Source organism: Ahaetulla prasina, chromosome 1, assembly GCF_028640845.1.
Source record: "Ahaetulla prasina isolate Xishuangbanna chromosome 1, ASM2864084v1, whole genome shotgun sequence".
Taxonomy (NCBI): domain Eukaryota; kingdom Metazoa; phylum Chordata; class Lepidosauria; order Squamata; family Colubridae; genus Ahaetulla; species Ahaetulla prasina.
This window is the reverse complement of record NC_080539.1, coordinates 364,568,699-364,583,755: the sequence shown is the minus strand read 5'-3', so window position 1 is coordinate 364,583,755 and position 15,057 is coordinate 364,568,699. Positions and strand designations below refer to the sequence as shown.

The following is a 15,057-nucleotide window of genomic DNA, read 5'->3' as shown; positions in this document are numbered from 1 at the left end:
AGCAGCAAATTATAAAAGCAGCATCGTGCCAATGCAATGCAAGCTTCATTCTTTGGTGCATGCATGATCTAGATCAGGGAAGTCCAATCTTGGCAACTTTTAAGACTTGTGGACTATAACTCCCAGAATCCCTCAGCCAGCAAAGCTGGGAGTTGAAGTCTACAAGTCTTAAAGTTGCCAAGGTTGAGACCCCTGATCTAGATCAGGGAAGTCCAATCTTGGCCACTTTTAAGATTTGTGGACTTCAACTCCCAGAATTTCCCAGCCAGTCATGGTGAAATAGCTGGCTGGGGAATTATGGGAGTTGAAGTCCACAAATCTTAAGGTGGCTAAGATTGGATTTCCCTGATCCAAAAAAAAAAAATTAAAAGGAAGAGGCAACGAATGTGCAACCTTGGGAACTGTTTTTAATTTCCGTGCCATTCTTTGTTGTTTGCTAGCAATACGAGAATTGGCGTGAAAACCAGCCAGATAATTTCTTTGCCGGTGGCGAGGATTGCGTGGTGTTGGTGTCCCACGAGACTGGGAAATGGAACGATGTCCCGTGTAACTACAAACTTCCGTACGTCTGCAAAAAAGATACAGGTAAATTACCTTGTACATCTGCAAAAAAAGATATAGATATGCATCCGTTCTGGGATTTTTTTTAATTCTTTCCTCAAGGCGAGCTGAAAGAAACCCCATTGGCTATTGCTCCCAGGATCATGCTTGTGTTCTTTGTCAGCCCTTCATTTCTTTTTCCCTTCTTAAACAGGTAGTCCTCGATATATGACCGGTCACTTAAAGACTGTTTGAAGTTATGACGGACCACTCAAAAGGTTTTTGTGTCCCGGTTCTGTTAGCTGCGTTCTTCCTCCGTGTGGTCACATGACTGTATTTTGGATATTCAGTGACCAACCTGCATTTACTGTTTCTAATGTCCCACGGTCACGTGACTGCAATTTATAATATTTTTGTCCCAAAATAGCATTTACTACTTCTTCTTCTTCTTCTTCTTCTTCTTCTTCTTCTTCTTCTTCTTCTTCTTCTTCTTCTTCTTCTTCTTCTTCTTCTTCTTCTTCTTCTTCTTCTTCTTCTTCTTCTTCTTCTTCTTTTGTTGTTGTTCTTAGCTGCAAAGTCATGTCCGACCCATCGGGCTTTCCTGTCCTCTACCATTCTCTTGAGTCCATTTAAGGTCACACCTACTGCTTCAGTGACTCCATCCAGCCACCTCGTTCTCTGTCGTCCCCTTCGTCTTTTGCCCTCAGTCTTTCCCAGCATTAGGCTCTTCTCCAGTGAGTCCTTCTTTCTCATTAAGTGGCCAAAGTATTTCAGTTTCATCTTCAGGATCTGACCTTCTAAGGAGCAGTCAGGGCTGATCTCCTCTAGGACTGACTGGCTTGATCGTCTTGCAGTCCAAGGGACTCGCAGGAGTCTTCTCCAGCACCAGAGTTTAAAGGCCTCAATTCTTTGGCGCTCAGCCTTCCTTATGGTCCAAATTTCACAGCCATACATTGCAACTGGGAAAACCAGAGCCTTGACTATACGCACTTTTGTTGGCAGGGTGATGTCTCTGCTTTTTAGTACGCTGTCTAGATTTGCCATAGCTTTCCTCCCCAGGAGCAAGCGTCTTTTAATTTTTTACTTTCCAGCAAAAATAGCCCACGGTGAACAACTGGTTCACTTAACTGTAGCGTTCGTTGAACAACTGTCCCGAAAAATGTCGTTAAAAACAGGTCCTGTCATGTGGTGACCTAGTTTACGACTGTCACAACTTTTAATCGGGAAGCTCCATTAGAGTCGTACATTCAGGACTACCTGTATCAAAACAACTCAAGGTGGAGCAATCTTGAGTTTCTTTTTCACAGCTTCCTCTTTTCCTGGGCTAAGTTTCACATATTATCCCCTATTTTCTTCAATTTTACCCCCATGCTCTATGACACTTTCGTACATTCCAATCAGCTATTGGGTGAAAAAGAAGCCTGGATCCAAATAGAGGGAGTTTTCAAGTTATGACCGTAAAAGAGCCTGCCCATCGTGCTCATAACTCACGATGGTCGCAAATCAGATCTCCCCTATGACCAACATGATTAAACACGATTTTTTTTTTACAGCAACTATTAAACAAACCCATGGTTATTAAGTGAATGCTGCAGTCATTAAGCGAACTGATGGTTCACTATGGGTGCAGCTTTGCAAAAAAAAAACGGAAGCCAATGCTGGTTTTCAGCCAAACCCTCATAAAAAAACACTGTCACATGACTGTGGGATGCTGCAAATGTCCATAAATGCAGGACAGTCGCTGACTGTCCAAAGTGACCACATGGGGGCGGGGGGGTGGGGGTGGAGAACTGTCGTAACTTTGAATCCAGATCGTAAGTATCCTCCAGGGAGATAACTTCAAACTCACAGGTTGTAAGTCGAGGCCGAATTCGAGCGGTTGTAAATCGAGGACTATCCGTATTAGAAGCAAATATTGTCAGTCTCTGAGCTTGCCTTCTTGTCTTGGCTTCCAATTTCTATTCAACCTGTGCTTGTGGAAAGGGGTGTGTGTGTGTGTATTCAAGAGGCCACTGTTTCAGACTGTTGAAAAGAGTCTTTGGAACAGGAGTAGGCAACTATGGCCCCTTTACCACCTGTGGACTTCAACTCCCAGAATTCCTGAGCCAGACCGCTCAGGAATTCTGGGAGTTGAAGTCCTCATGTCGTAAAGGGGCCATGGTCACTCACCCCTGCTCTAGAAGGAAGGAAATATAAAACAAAACCCCAAGGATTAGTTGACATGAGATTTTTTTTTTATACCATACTTAATCCATACTTAACAGCTTCTTTAAAAAGAAAGACAGAAAGAAAAAAGCTAACTAAAGCTGTGGCTTTCCCCACATGAGATTTTTTTTTTCAGAAACCACAGTGTTCTTACTCGGGGGATCCTAATTTCTCTGTTTTCCAACTGGTGGAGGCAGGAACGAAATGAGCCCCTTTGGGGCCGTTTTTTCTCCCACTTACGTTAATTTGCCTTTGAAATTCTCCCATTAAAACTATTAAGGCCTTCCAAGTTGCTTGTTGGAAAAGTCACATTAACCTCCAGCTGTTTGTGACAGTCTTGAGAAATGGGTCTTCCCTTTCCAGGGCTCGTGATATATTAGCTCTGATAAAAGTTGTTCATTAAATATAGAACTCTTCCTTTCCCATGTACCCCAAGTACTGGAGTATAACTTCATCCCCAAATGGGCCCTTTGGCATCGGTTGGATTTATAAAAGGTCCTCCTAGAACATCTGAAGATATAAATAAATTGCTTCAGCAGGAAGAAAGTCCCTTGAGTGTGTCTTCCGAATTCAGATGGTTGCTTCCTTTAAAGCCAGATTTGTAAAGGATGCAGTTCCCTTTCCTTGTATCTTTTACAGTGATGAGACACAGATTGTAAACCTTCTGAGGAAGGTATTCAACTTGTTCCCTTCTTATATTTTGTAAAAGCAGAGCAATCTCAGATTTGAATCAGCGTCATTGAACGCGGAAATATCCACAGAGTGTCTGATTAAATTCAGGAGGAAAATAGTGAAGGCAACATCAAATCCAGCATCTCCGGTGTCTTACAGGGACGCTTCAGTGTCATTTTTGGGGGTCAATAGTATGAGCATGGGACGTGGTGGCTCAGGGGCTAGGAGGTTGAGCTTGTTGATCGAAAGGTCGGCAGCTCGGCGGTTCGAATCCCTAGTGCTGCTGTGTAACGGGGTGAGGTCCCGTTACTTGTCCCAGCTTCTGCCAATCTAGCAGTTTCGAAAGCACGTAAAAATGCAAGTAGAAAAAATAGGGACCACCTTTGGTGGGAAGGTAACAGCGTTCCGTGCGCCTTTGGCGTTGAGTCATGCCGGCCACATGACCACGGAGATGTCTTCGGACAGCGCTGGCTCTTCGGCTTTGAAACAGAGATGAGCACCGCCCCCTAGAGTCGGGAACGACTAGCACGTATATGCGAGGGGAACCTTTACCTTTACCTTCAGTATGAGCACGTGGGGTCTCTGGATGCTCTCTGAGCTTGGCTGTTTTGCTGAAGACATTTCATTACCCAACTAGGTAATATCATCAGTGCTAGCAGGTCATCCTCATTTAACAGCTGGTGGCTTAACGACCGTTCAAAATTATGACAGACTCCACAAATGTTAAAGGTAGTTCTTGACTATGATCTTATTTATTATTTATTTATTATTTAAATTTTTATACCGCCCTTCTCCCGAAGGACTCAGGGCGGTTTACAGCCAGATAAAATAAACAGTCCTATTACAAAATAAATACTATTAAAATACCACTAAAAAACTTATTCAATTTGGCCGCAATTAAAATTTAGCAAATAATAAAACCCATTAAAACCCATTAAAAACCCATCAATAAAACCCATTAAAAAACCCATAAAAAACTAACCCAGTCCAGCGCAAATAAATAAGTGAGTTTTGAGCTCGCGGCGAAAGGTTCGGAGGTCCGGAAGTTGACGAAGTCCTGGGGGGAGTTCGTTCCAGAGGCGGAGCCCCACAGAGAAGGCCCTTCCTGGGTGTCGCCACACGCCACTGTCGCGCCGACGGCACCCCAAGGAGTCCCTCTCTGTGAGAGCGCACGGGTCGGTGAGAGGTATTCGGTAGCAGCAGGCGGTCCCGTAAGTAACCCGGCCGTATGCCATGGAGCGCTTTAAAGATGTTCACCAACACCTTGAAGCGCACCCGGAAGGCCACAGGTAGCCAGTGCAGCCTGCGCAGGATAGGTGTCACTCGGGAGCCACGAGGGGCTCCCTCTGTCACCCGCGCCGCTGCATTCTGGACCAACTGCCGCCTTCGGCTGCCCTTCAAGGAGCCCCATGTAGAGCATTGCAGTAGTCCAGACGAGACGTCACAAGGGCGTGAGTGACTGTGCACAAGGCATCCCGGTCTAGAAAGGGGCGCAACTGGCGCACCAGGCGAACCTGGTGGAAAGCTCTCCTGGAGACGGCCGTCAAATGATCTTCAAAAGACAGCCGTGCATCCAGGAGAACGCCCAGATTGCGCACCCTCTCCATCGGGGCCAATGACTCGCTCCCGACAGTCAGCCGCGGACTCAGCTGACTGTACCGGGATGCCGGCATCCACAGCCACTCCGTCTTGGAGGGATTGAGCTTGAGCCTGTTTCTCCCCATCCAGACCCGTACGGCTTCCAAACACCGGGACAGCACTTCGATAGCTTCATTGGGGTGGCCCGGTGTGGAAAAGTACAGCTGGGTGTCATCAGCGTACAGCTGGTACCTCACACCGAAGCCACTGATGATCTCACCCAGCGGCTTCATATAGATGTTGAACAGAAGGGGCGAGAGAATCGACCCCTGCGGCACCCCACAAGTGAGGCGCCGCGGGGTCGACCTCTGCCCCCCCGTCAACACCGTCTGCGACTGGTCGGAGAGATAGGAGGAGAACCACCGATAAACGGTGCCTCCCACTCCCAATCCCTCCAACCGGCGCAGCAGGATACCATGGTCGATGGTATCAAAAGCCGCTGAGAGGTCTAATAGGACCAGGGCAGAGGAATAACCCCTATCCCTGGCCCTCCAGAGATCATCCACCAACGCGACCAAAGCCGTCTCAGTGCTGTAACCGGTCGGAAGCCGGACTGAACGGGTCCAGATAGACAGTTTCCTCCAGGTGCAGGGGAAACTGATATGCCACCATATTTCTACAACCTTCGCGCGCGGGTTGGAGACCGGACGATAGTTACCTAAAACAGCCGGGTCCAGGAAGGCTTCTTGAGGAGGGCCTCACCACCGCCTCTTTCAAGGCGGCCGGAAAGACTCCTCCAACAAGGAAGCACTCGTAAGCCCCTGAGCCAGCCTCGTGTCACCTCCTGAGTGGCCAGCACCAGCCAGGAGGGCACGGGTCCAGTAAACACGTGGTGGCATTCAATCTACCCAGCAACCTGTCCATGTCCTCGGAGTCACAGGGTCAAACTCATCCCAAACAACATCACCAAGACCGCCTCAGATACCCCGTCCTGAATCACCACATTTTTGGTCCAGACCGCCCCTACGCTGAACGATTTTATCGTATAGATACCCGTTAAACCCCTCAGCACGCCCCTGCAGCGGGTCATCCCGCTCCCCCTGGCGAAGGAGGGAGCGGGTCACCCAAAACAGGGCAGCTGGGCGGTTATCTGTCGACGCAATGAGGGAGGAGGCGAGAACGCCGCTTCCTCAGTGCCACTAGGTAGGTCCTAGTATAGGATCTAACTAGTGTCCGATCAGCCTCTGAACGGCTGGACCTCCAGGAACTCTCTAGGCGCCTTCTCCGGCGTTTCATCCCCTCAGCTCCTCGGAGAACCAAGGAGCCGGTTGGGATCTGCGCCGGGTCAGAGGTCGCAAAGGCACGACACGGTCTAAAGCCCCAGCCGCAGCCCGTTCCCAGGCTGCAGCTAGTTCCTCTGCCGTGCCGTGAGCCAGACCCTCAGGAAGTGGCCCAAGCTCCGTCCGAAACCTCTCTGGGTCCATCAGGCGCCTGGGACGGTACCATCGTAGTGGTTCCGTCTCCCTGCGGTGTTGGGTAGCGGTCAGAAAGTCCAGGCGAAGGAGTGAGTGATCTGACCATGACAAAGGTTCAATGACTATTTCCTTTAAGTCCAGATCTCTCGACCACTGACCAGAGACAAAAATCAGGTCCAGTGTGCCTCCCCCGATGTGAGTGGGGCCATCCACTACTTGAGTCAGGTCCAAGGCCGTCATGGAGGCCAAGAACTCCCGAGCTACCGTCGATGACGAGCCGGCAGATGGCAAGTTAAAGTCCCCCATGACTAACAGTCTGGGGGTCTCCACTGCCACCCCGGCAAGCACCTCCAGGAGCTCGGGCAGGGCAGCTGTCACGCAGCAAGGAGCCAGGTACGCGACCAGCAAGCCCATCTGACATCTATGACCCCACCTCACAAAGAGGGATTCACACCCGGCGATCTGAGGTACAGTGGTCTCCCTCGGCTCTAGACTCTCTTTAATAGCAACCGCCACCCCTCCACCCCTACCCTGGGCCCTCGGCTGATGGAATGCACGGAAACCCGGTGGGCACATCTCGACCAGGGGCACACCCCCTTCAGTGCCCAACCAGGTCTCCGTAACGCCTATAATATCCGCGGCACCCCCCTGAATCAGATCATGTATTAGGGGGGCCTTATTGGCCACGGACCGTGCGTTGCATAACATCAGACGCAGGCCCAGGCTCTGAGGGTCTTGACCATCCGGGGAACGGGAGAAGTCAGGGGGATCGGGGCACGCGATCGCCTGTAAACATCGAACGCGTGACCCCCTATGTCGATACGATCCCCCCCTTCCGCCATATCTGCCCCTCCCACTTACCGTGCAAATAGACTCACCCTCACACAAAGGAACACACCCCCATAACCTCCGAACCCATTTGATAGTCGCCACGAGCATGCGTTGGAACTGGTTTCCCTCCCGACGGGCTACCCCTCACCCGCCCTAACCCTCCACCCCCACCCAACGCTACCTCCCCTCCAGCCCAGACCCGTCAGTTTCTACCCTCCCCGTAAAATTCCCATTAAAATTCCCTTTAAAAACCCTATTAAAATAATTAATTAAAAATCCCCTGAGTCTCCTATTTTTGGCAATTGTGCCCAAAATTCCTATTTCTAAGTGAAACATTTGTTAAGTGATTTCCCCCCCAATTTAAGACCTTTTATGGCCAACTTGCAATGGGACAACTCATGGTGGGGCCAAAAGCAGGGATGAAATGCTACCGGTTCAGACTGATTCACCCGAACCAATAGTAAATGCTACCGGTTCGAATGAACCGGTATTTCCGACAATCAGCTGTGCCGCACAATTTATTTTCTCTAGAAAGCAGGAAATCCTGCTTTCTAGCGAATCTAAATCGTGCGGCACAGCTGTTCTTCCCCCCACCCCATGCTGTTCTACTTACCAGGAAAGGCTTCTTAATCCTCCTTTTTCAGCGCTACATGCAAATTGCACGTTTGGCGCCTACGACACATTTGCGCGCGAAGCGAACCGGTAGCAAAGCGAACCGGTAGCAGACTTCAGAGCATTTTACCCCTGGACAAGAGTTACAGTAATATCAAAAAAATGGTGGAATGGAATCATTCAAGAAAGGATGCAACGGAGGGACAATATGAAATGTGAATGACAAAAATTAATCTGTTAATTATTTTAAATAATTAAACTGAATTGTCCTGCGGCGAGTTGGCCGTGGCAAGTTGATCATGGCAAGTTGGTTGTAGCAAGTAGTCTGATTCTGACCTGTAGGCCCTTCCACGCCTACAGAGTTCAGAGGCTTCTTCGGGGTGGGACATGATCCTCCCATCAGCCTCGAAGGAGAGGCTCGTGCATCAGTTCGAAAAGACTTCCAAAATACACAATGAGTCTAAAATCTGATCATGTTTGCTCGTTGCTGTGGAACGTCTTCTTTCCTACGCCTTTCAAGAATACCATCTCCAAAAAGTCAGTTGAGCAGTGAACAATCCAGATCTTGCGAGTCACTAAAATGGAATTATTATTACAGCCGTGGACTTCAGGAAACTGATCATGTTACCGGAGCGAGCAAAGGTCTATCAGGGAGATAGCGAGCGAGGGAGTTGCGTGACTATCAGCTTATTGAAGTTATAAGCGGCAATAAGTCACTCGGCGCACCAAAGCGCTCGCTCAGGGGTTAAATAGAGCTTTGCAGAATTGTTGCCTTATGACAGCCACGGATGCTGAGGTGATTTAAATTGTGATTCCGAGTAAATGGGGTGAAAATGTCCAAGGAAAAAAAATAAATTGTCCTGGGCTGGAAACCATAAGGCTAAAAACTAAAAAATTGAAAGAGAAAAAAAAAACCAGAAAAAAAAAATAGTAACAACAAGGCTGCCTTTTTGAAATTTATTTTATTTATTTATTATTTCAATTTCTATACCGCCTTTCTCCCGAAGGACTCAGGGCGGTTTACAGCCAGCTAAGAACAACAAATATAAACATTAAAAACAAATTTAAAAGATTAATTTAAATAGGCTGAAAATTCTAAATAATAATAATAATAATAATAATAATAATAATAATAATAATAATAATAATAATAATAATAATAATAATAATAATAATAATAATTTAATTTTTATACCGCCCTTCTCCCGAAGGACTCAGGGCGGTGAACAGGCAGATAAAATAATACCATATATTACAATAAAAACACTCTTTAAAAAACTTATTCAATATGGCCTAAAATTTAAAATACAATACAAAATATAAAATAAACCCCAATAAAATCCATATTTAAAAACACTATTTAAGCCAGTCCTGCTCGGAAGAATAGATACGTCTTCAGCTCGCGGCGAAAGGTCCGGAGGTCAGGAAGTTGTCGAAGTCCTGGGGGAAGCTCATTCCAGAGGGTAGGTGCCCCCACAGAGAATGCTCTCCCCCTGGGGGTCGCCAGCCTACACTGTTTGGCTGACGGCACCCTGAGAAGACCCTCTCTATGGGAGCGAACCGGCCGGTGGGAGGCATGTGGTAGCAGAAGGCGGTCCCGAAGATATCCCGGTCCTATGCCATGGAGCGCTTTCAAAACTACTAAAAAACCCCATTAAAAAACTATTAGGCCAGTCCTGCACGATGAAATAACATAACATAACATAACATAACATAACATCAGAGTTGGAAGGGACCTTGGAGGCCTTCTAGTCCAACCCCCTGCCCAGGCAGGAAACCCTACACCATCTCAGTCAGATGGTTATCCAACATTTTCTTAAAAATTTCCAGTGTTGGAGCATTCACAACTTCTGAAGGCAAGTCGTTCCACTTATTAATTGTTCTAACTGTCAGGAAATTTCTCCTTAGTTCTAAGTTGCTTCTTTCCTTGATCAGTTTCCACCCATTGCTTCTTGTTCTACCCTCAGGTGCTCTGGAGAACAGCCCAACTCCCACTTCTCTGTGGCAGCCCCTGAGATATTGGAACACTGCTATCATGTCTTCCCTAGTCCTTCTTTTTGTTAAACTAGACATACCCAGTTCCTGCAACCGTTCTTCATATGTTTTATCCTCCAGTCCCCTAATCATCTTTGTTGCTCTTCTCTGCACTCTTTCTAGAGTCTCAACATCTTTTTTACATCGTGGCACCAAAACTGGATGCAATATTCCAAGTGTGGCCTTACCAAGGCATTATAAAGTGGTACTAGCACTTCACGTGATCTTGATTCTATCCCTCTGTTTATGCAGCCCAGAACTGTGTTGGCTTTTTTAACAGCTGCTGCACACTGCTGGCTCATATCTAGATGGTTATCCACTAGGACTCCAAGATCCCTCTCACAGGTACTACTATTGAGCAAGGTACCACATATACGGTACTGGTGCATTTTGTTTTTGGCCTAAATGTAGAACCTTACTTTTTCACTGTTGAATTTCATTTTGTTAGATGGCCCAATGTTCAAGTCTGTCAAGATCTTTCTGTAACTTGAGCCTATCTTCTGGAGTGTTGGCTATTCCTGCCAGCTTGGTGTCATCTGCAAATTTGATGAGTTCCCCATCTATCCCTCGTCCAAGTCATTGATGAAGATGTTGAAGAGTACTGGGCCTAAAACAGAGCCTTGGGGTACTCCACTGCATACTTCCTCCATGTGGATGTAGTTCCGTTGAGGACTACACGTTGAGTCGGTTGGTCAGCCAGTTACGAATCCATCTGGTGGTGGTGCTGTCTAACCCACATTTTCTACTTTATCTAGTAGTAGGTTATGGTCTACTTTTTCAAATGCTATACTGAAGTCCAAGTAAATTATATCAACAGCATTCCTCTGGTCTACTAATTTTGTCATTTTGTCAAAGAATGCGATAAGATTAGTCTGGCATGATCTGTTTCTGACAAACCCATGTTGGCTTTTGGTTATTACTTTGTTTGCTTCTAGGTGTTCGGTGATTCGTTGCTTGATTATCTTTTCCAGAATCTTCCCGGTATTGAGGTCAGACTGATAGGTCTGTAGTTTCCTGGATCTGTTTTTCCTTTTTGAAGATGGGAACTACATCAGCTCTTTTCCAGTCCTCTGGCAGCTCCCTGTGCTCCAGGATCTTTGAAAGATATAGTTCAGTGGTTCTGAGATCACGCCTGCCAGTTCCTTCAGAACCTTGGGGTGTAATCCATCCGTCCTGGTGATTTGAACTCGTCTAGGGTAGACAGGTGTTCACTTACCATTTTCTTCCCTATTTTAACTTGTGTTTCTAATCTGTTTTTGTAGTGCTGTTTTTGATAGGTTGGATTGTTTTTCCTTTTGTGTAAAGACAGATGCAAAATATGAGTTAAGTAGATCTGCTTTCTCCTGTTGCTTGTCATCTTCTTGCCACTTTCTCCCAGCAATGGGCCAATTGTTTCCTTGACTTTTTCTTGTTTTTAACATGTTGGAAGAAGCTTTTTGTTATTTTTACTTTTGTCGCTAGCCTTTGTTCATTGTGAGCCTTAGCTTTCCTCACTTCATCTTTACAGGCTCGGGCTGTTGCTGATATTCTGCCTTAGTTATTTGCCCCTCTTTCCACTTTTTATATTTGTCCTTTTTGTCTTTCAATTTGTCAGATAGTTCTTTATGCATCCATGCTGGTTTCTTTTGTGATCTACTATTTTTCTTCTTCATTGGTATTGTGTTAGACTGTGCTTTTATAATCTCACTTTTCAAAATTTCCCAAGCTTCTTGAGTTGTTTTCCCCCTGAGGATTCTCATCCATTGAATCCTTCTCAAGATCTCTCTAAGTTTATTGAAATTAGCTCTCTTAAAGTCCAAGACTCTAGTTTGACTTTGTTCTACTACTTGTATTTGCTTAATGTTGAATTCCAATATTGCGTGGTCACTTGCCCCCAAGGTTCCTGTAGCTTCAACACCTTCTATCATTTCATCTCTGTTAGTGAGAATTAAGTCCAATATGGCTGATCCCCTTGTCGCCTTCTCTATTTTATAAATAAAAGAATCTTCAACTCACGCCAGAAGGCCCGGAGGTCAGGGAGTTGGCGTATTCCTGGGGGTAGCTCGTTCCAGAGGGCTGGAGCCCCCACAGAGAAGGCCCTTCCCCTGGGGGTCGCCAGTCGACATTGTCTGGCCGACGGCACCCTGAGGAGACCCTCTCTCTGTGCCTATCGAAATTAATCCCTGGCTGTTGCAAAGGGGGTGTGTGTGTGTTTCTATGCCTTCCCCGTCTACAACTTGTATGGTCTTTGTAGTGCTGTGCGGGCCTCCCCCTCTGGTGGAAAACGCGTCCCCCGTCGGAAAGAAGAAGGAGAGGTACAGCGTGCACTCGACCGTCCGATACCAGTGCGCAGAGGGCTTCCTCCAAAGGCACATGCCCACCATCAAATGTCACGTCAACGGCCTGTGGGAGAACCCCAAAGTCCTCTGCACAAAACGTGAGTCACTTTGAGGGACGAGGGTGGAAACGGATGGCCAGGAGGCTAGGAAATCTCTCCCTTTCTCTTCCCCTGTCCAGCTTGCCCTCTTGGCTGGGCAGGACTTCAGGTGGTCTGGGGAAGGAAACCTGGGAAAGGGCTCCCAGTGCCTTTCGCATTGCGCTAAGGACCAGCACCTCCCAGGCTCTTTTGTTCCTTGAGTTGAAAAAAAGAATCGGGGAGGTGGGATTCGTGGGGGAGGTGGGGGAAGAATGGGAGAAGGGCACCAGAGTATGTTGATACAGGGAGAAAAGTTCTTGAAAAGTATATCCTCCAGATAAGCCGGTTCAATTCCTTGTTCAAAAAATGAACATGTTCCCCCCCCTCTTTTTTCTTTTTTATCCCTTTCTTCCTTCCTCCCTCCCTTTCTTCTTCTTTTTTTTTATTTTTTTTAATTTGCATTTATACCCCGCCCTTCTCCGAAGACTTAGGGTGGCTTAACTATGTTAAGCAATAGTCTTCATCCATTTGTATATTTATATACAAAGTCAATTTATTGCCCCCCCACAACAATCTGGGTCCTCATTTTACCTACCTTATAAAGGATGGAAGGCTGAGTCAACCTTGGGCCTGGTGGGACTTGAACCTGCAATAATTGCAGGCAGCTGTGTTAATAACAGACTGTCTTAGAAGTCTGAGCCACCAGAAGCTTTTTTTATCCTTCCTTCCTTTCTTCTTCCCTCCCTTTCTTCTTTTTTTTATTTTTTTTATTTGCATTTATATCCCGCCCTTCTCCGAAGACCCAGGGCGGCTTACACTATGTTAAGCAATAGTCTTCATCCATTTGTATATTATATACAAAGTCAACTTACTGCCCCCAACAATCTGGGTCCTCATTTTACCTACCTTATAAAGGATGGAAGGCTGAGTCAACCTTGGGCCTGGTGGGACTTGAACCTGCAATAATTGCAGGCAGCTGTGTTAATAACAGACTGTCTTAGCAGTCTGAGCCACCAGAGGCTCTTTTTTATCCTTCCTTCCTTTCTTTCTCCCTCCCTTTCTTCTTTTTTATCCTTCCTTTCTTTCTCCCTCCCTTTCTTCTTTTTATCCTTCCTTCCTCCTTTCCTCCCAATGGTAGGATTCATGCTGGGCCTAGTAGGCCTCCCTGCCTCCTGGGAGCATAAACAGGGGGGGGGGGCGCTACACACACACACACACATGCCTGCACCCCATTTTGGGACTAGTAGGTCTTCCTGCACGTACCTGGGAGCCAAAACTGGGTGTGTGAGGACTCCTGGAAGGGCTGGGCCGGGGCCAGCCAGCAATTTAACAACCGGTTCACTCAAACCAGCCTGAACAGGCTGAATCCCACCACTGCTCCCTCCCTCCCTGCCCTTCACTGCTTTGCCCCGTCCTTCTCTCCACGTCTGCTGCAATAGTCATGGGATTTCCTAGTGGTCTCCCATTCTCAAGGTGTGACCAAGTCTGACTTGCCTTCAAGATCAGCCAAGGGCAGCTGGGTGCTCACACCTAGGTCAGGAAGGAACATATTGGAAGTGGGGGGAGCATTGGGAGAAATATAGGAGGATAAATGAATACGTGGTATGGATCAGTGAGTTTCTTATTTATTTGATTTATATTCCACTTTTGCTTGTACAACTGCAAATGGCGCTCATAAGGCTTCTTCCCACTACAACAGTCTTGTGGGGTAGGACGGGCTAGGAGAGAGGGACTAGCCCAAAGTCACCCAGCTGACTTTCCTGCCAAAGGAGAGAATAGAACTCAGAATCTCCTGGTTGCTAGTCCAGCAATTGTGCTTTTCGATCAAACTGGCTCTGGATGTGTAATGTTTGTGCAGGCTATGTCTTTTAGAAAAGTTGAGTACAGGCAGTCCTCGTTTAGCAACCCCAATTGCCTCCTGCAGCTCAGTCATTCAATGAAATGGTTGCTAAGCGAAACCACAATTATGTTTATGATCGTTATTCAACTTTCCGTGGCTATACAGACCTGCCAAGGTCATAAAGGAAAGGACTGGTTGCAAAGTTTACTTATTTCATCATCTCCGTAATTTCAAAAGGTCACTAAACGAGGCAATTGTTAAACGAGGACCACCTGCACGTAGAACTGTGGTAGTAGCTAGTCCTTGTTGCATTTACCACCTAGCCCGGGGTGAGTGACTAATGCCTCCATCTTTCCTGGCTGTTGATTCCTTGTAGCCAGACGGTCGCACAGAACCCGGCGGCACCATCGTCACCACCGCCAACGCCGGCAGCACCACCATCGCAAATCCCGCAAGGACCGGAGGAAACACCAGAAGCAGCGTCCAAAGCTGGACTGGGCAGAGGATGGCAGCAACTACTTTTAACCTCTGACCCCAATGGAAGCACAAGCTTTGACATCCCCCCCCCCCTTCCTGTATCTCCAGCCCCTTCCTCCCCCATCTTCCTCCCGACCATCCAGGATGTGACGGGGTTTCCATGTGTGATGGGAATGGCTGATCGCCTTTCCTTCCCCTCTCGTATCTCTTCCCAGGGCCCACTGCAGGATGGCACAGTTGCGTGCAGCGCATACCCACTAGGCATTCCATGCAGATATGCTGAAAACCTGGCACTAAAAAAAAAAATGATTCCAGTCAGGTCGACATGTTCCTCACGCCTCCCCCACCCACCCCACCCCACCCCACCCCAGCAAAATTGGGGCGCAAAGGCCAGATTT

General features: G+C 47.2%; 1 protein-coding gene across 1 annotated transcript in view; it reads left to right on the top strand.

Moving 5' to 3' along the window:
* Positions 1-14,850, top strand: part of NCAN (neurocan) — a 154,108-nt gene extending 139,258 nt beyond the window's left edge. Inside the window, exons 16-18 of the mRNA XM_058163138.1 lie at positions 441-585; positions 12,181-12,363; positions 14,559-14,850. Coding sequence (XP_058019121.1) covers positions 441-585; positions 12,181-12,363; positions 14,559-14,707 — 477 coding nt within the window. The 3' untranslated portion in view covers positions 14,708-14,850. The remainder of the gene's footprint in view (positions 1-440; positions 586-12,180; positions 12,364-14,558) is intronic.
* The last annotated feature ends 207 nt before the right edge of the window (positions 14,851-15,057 follow it).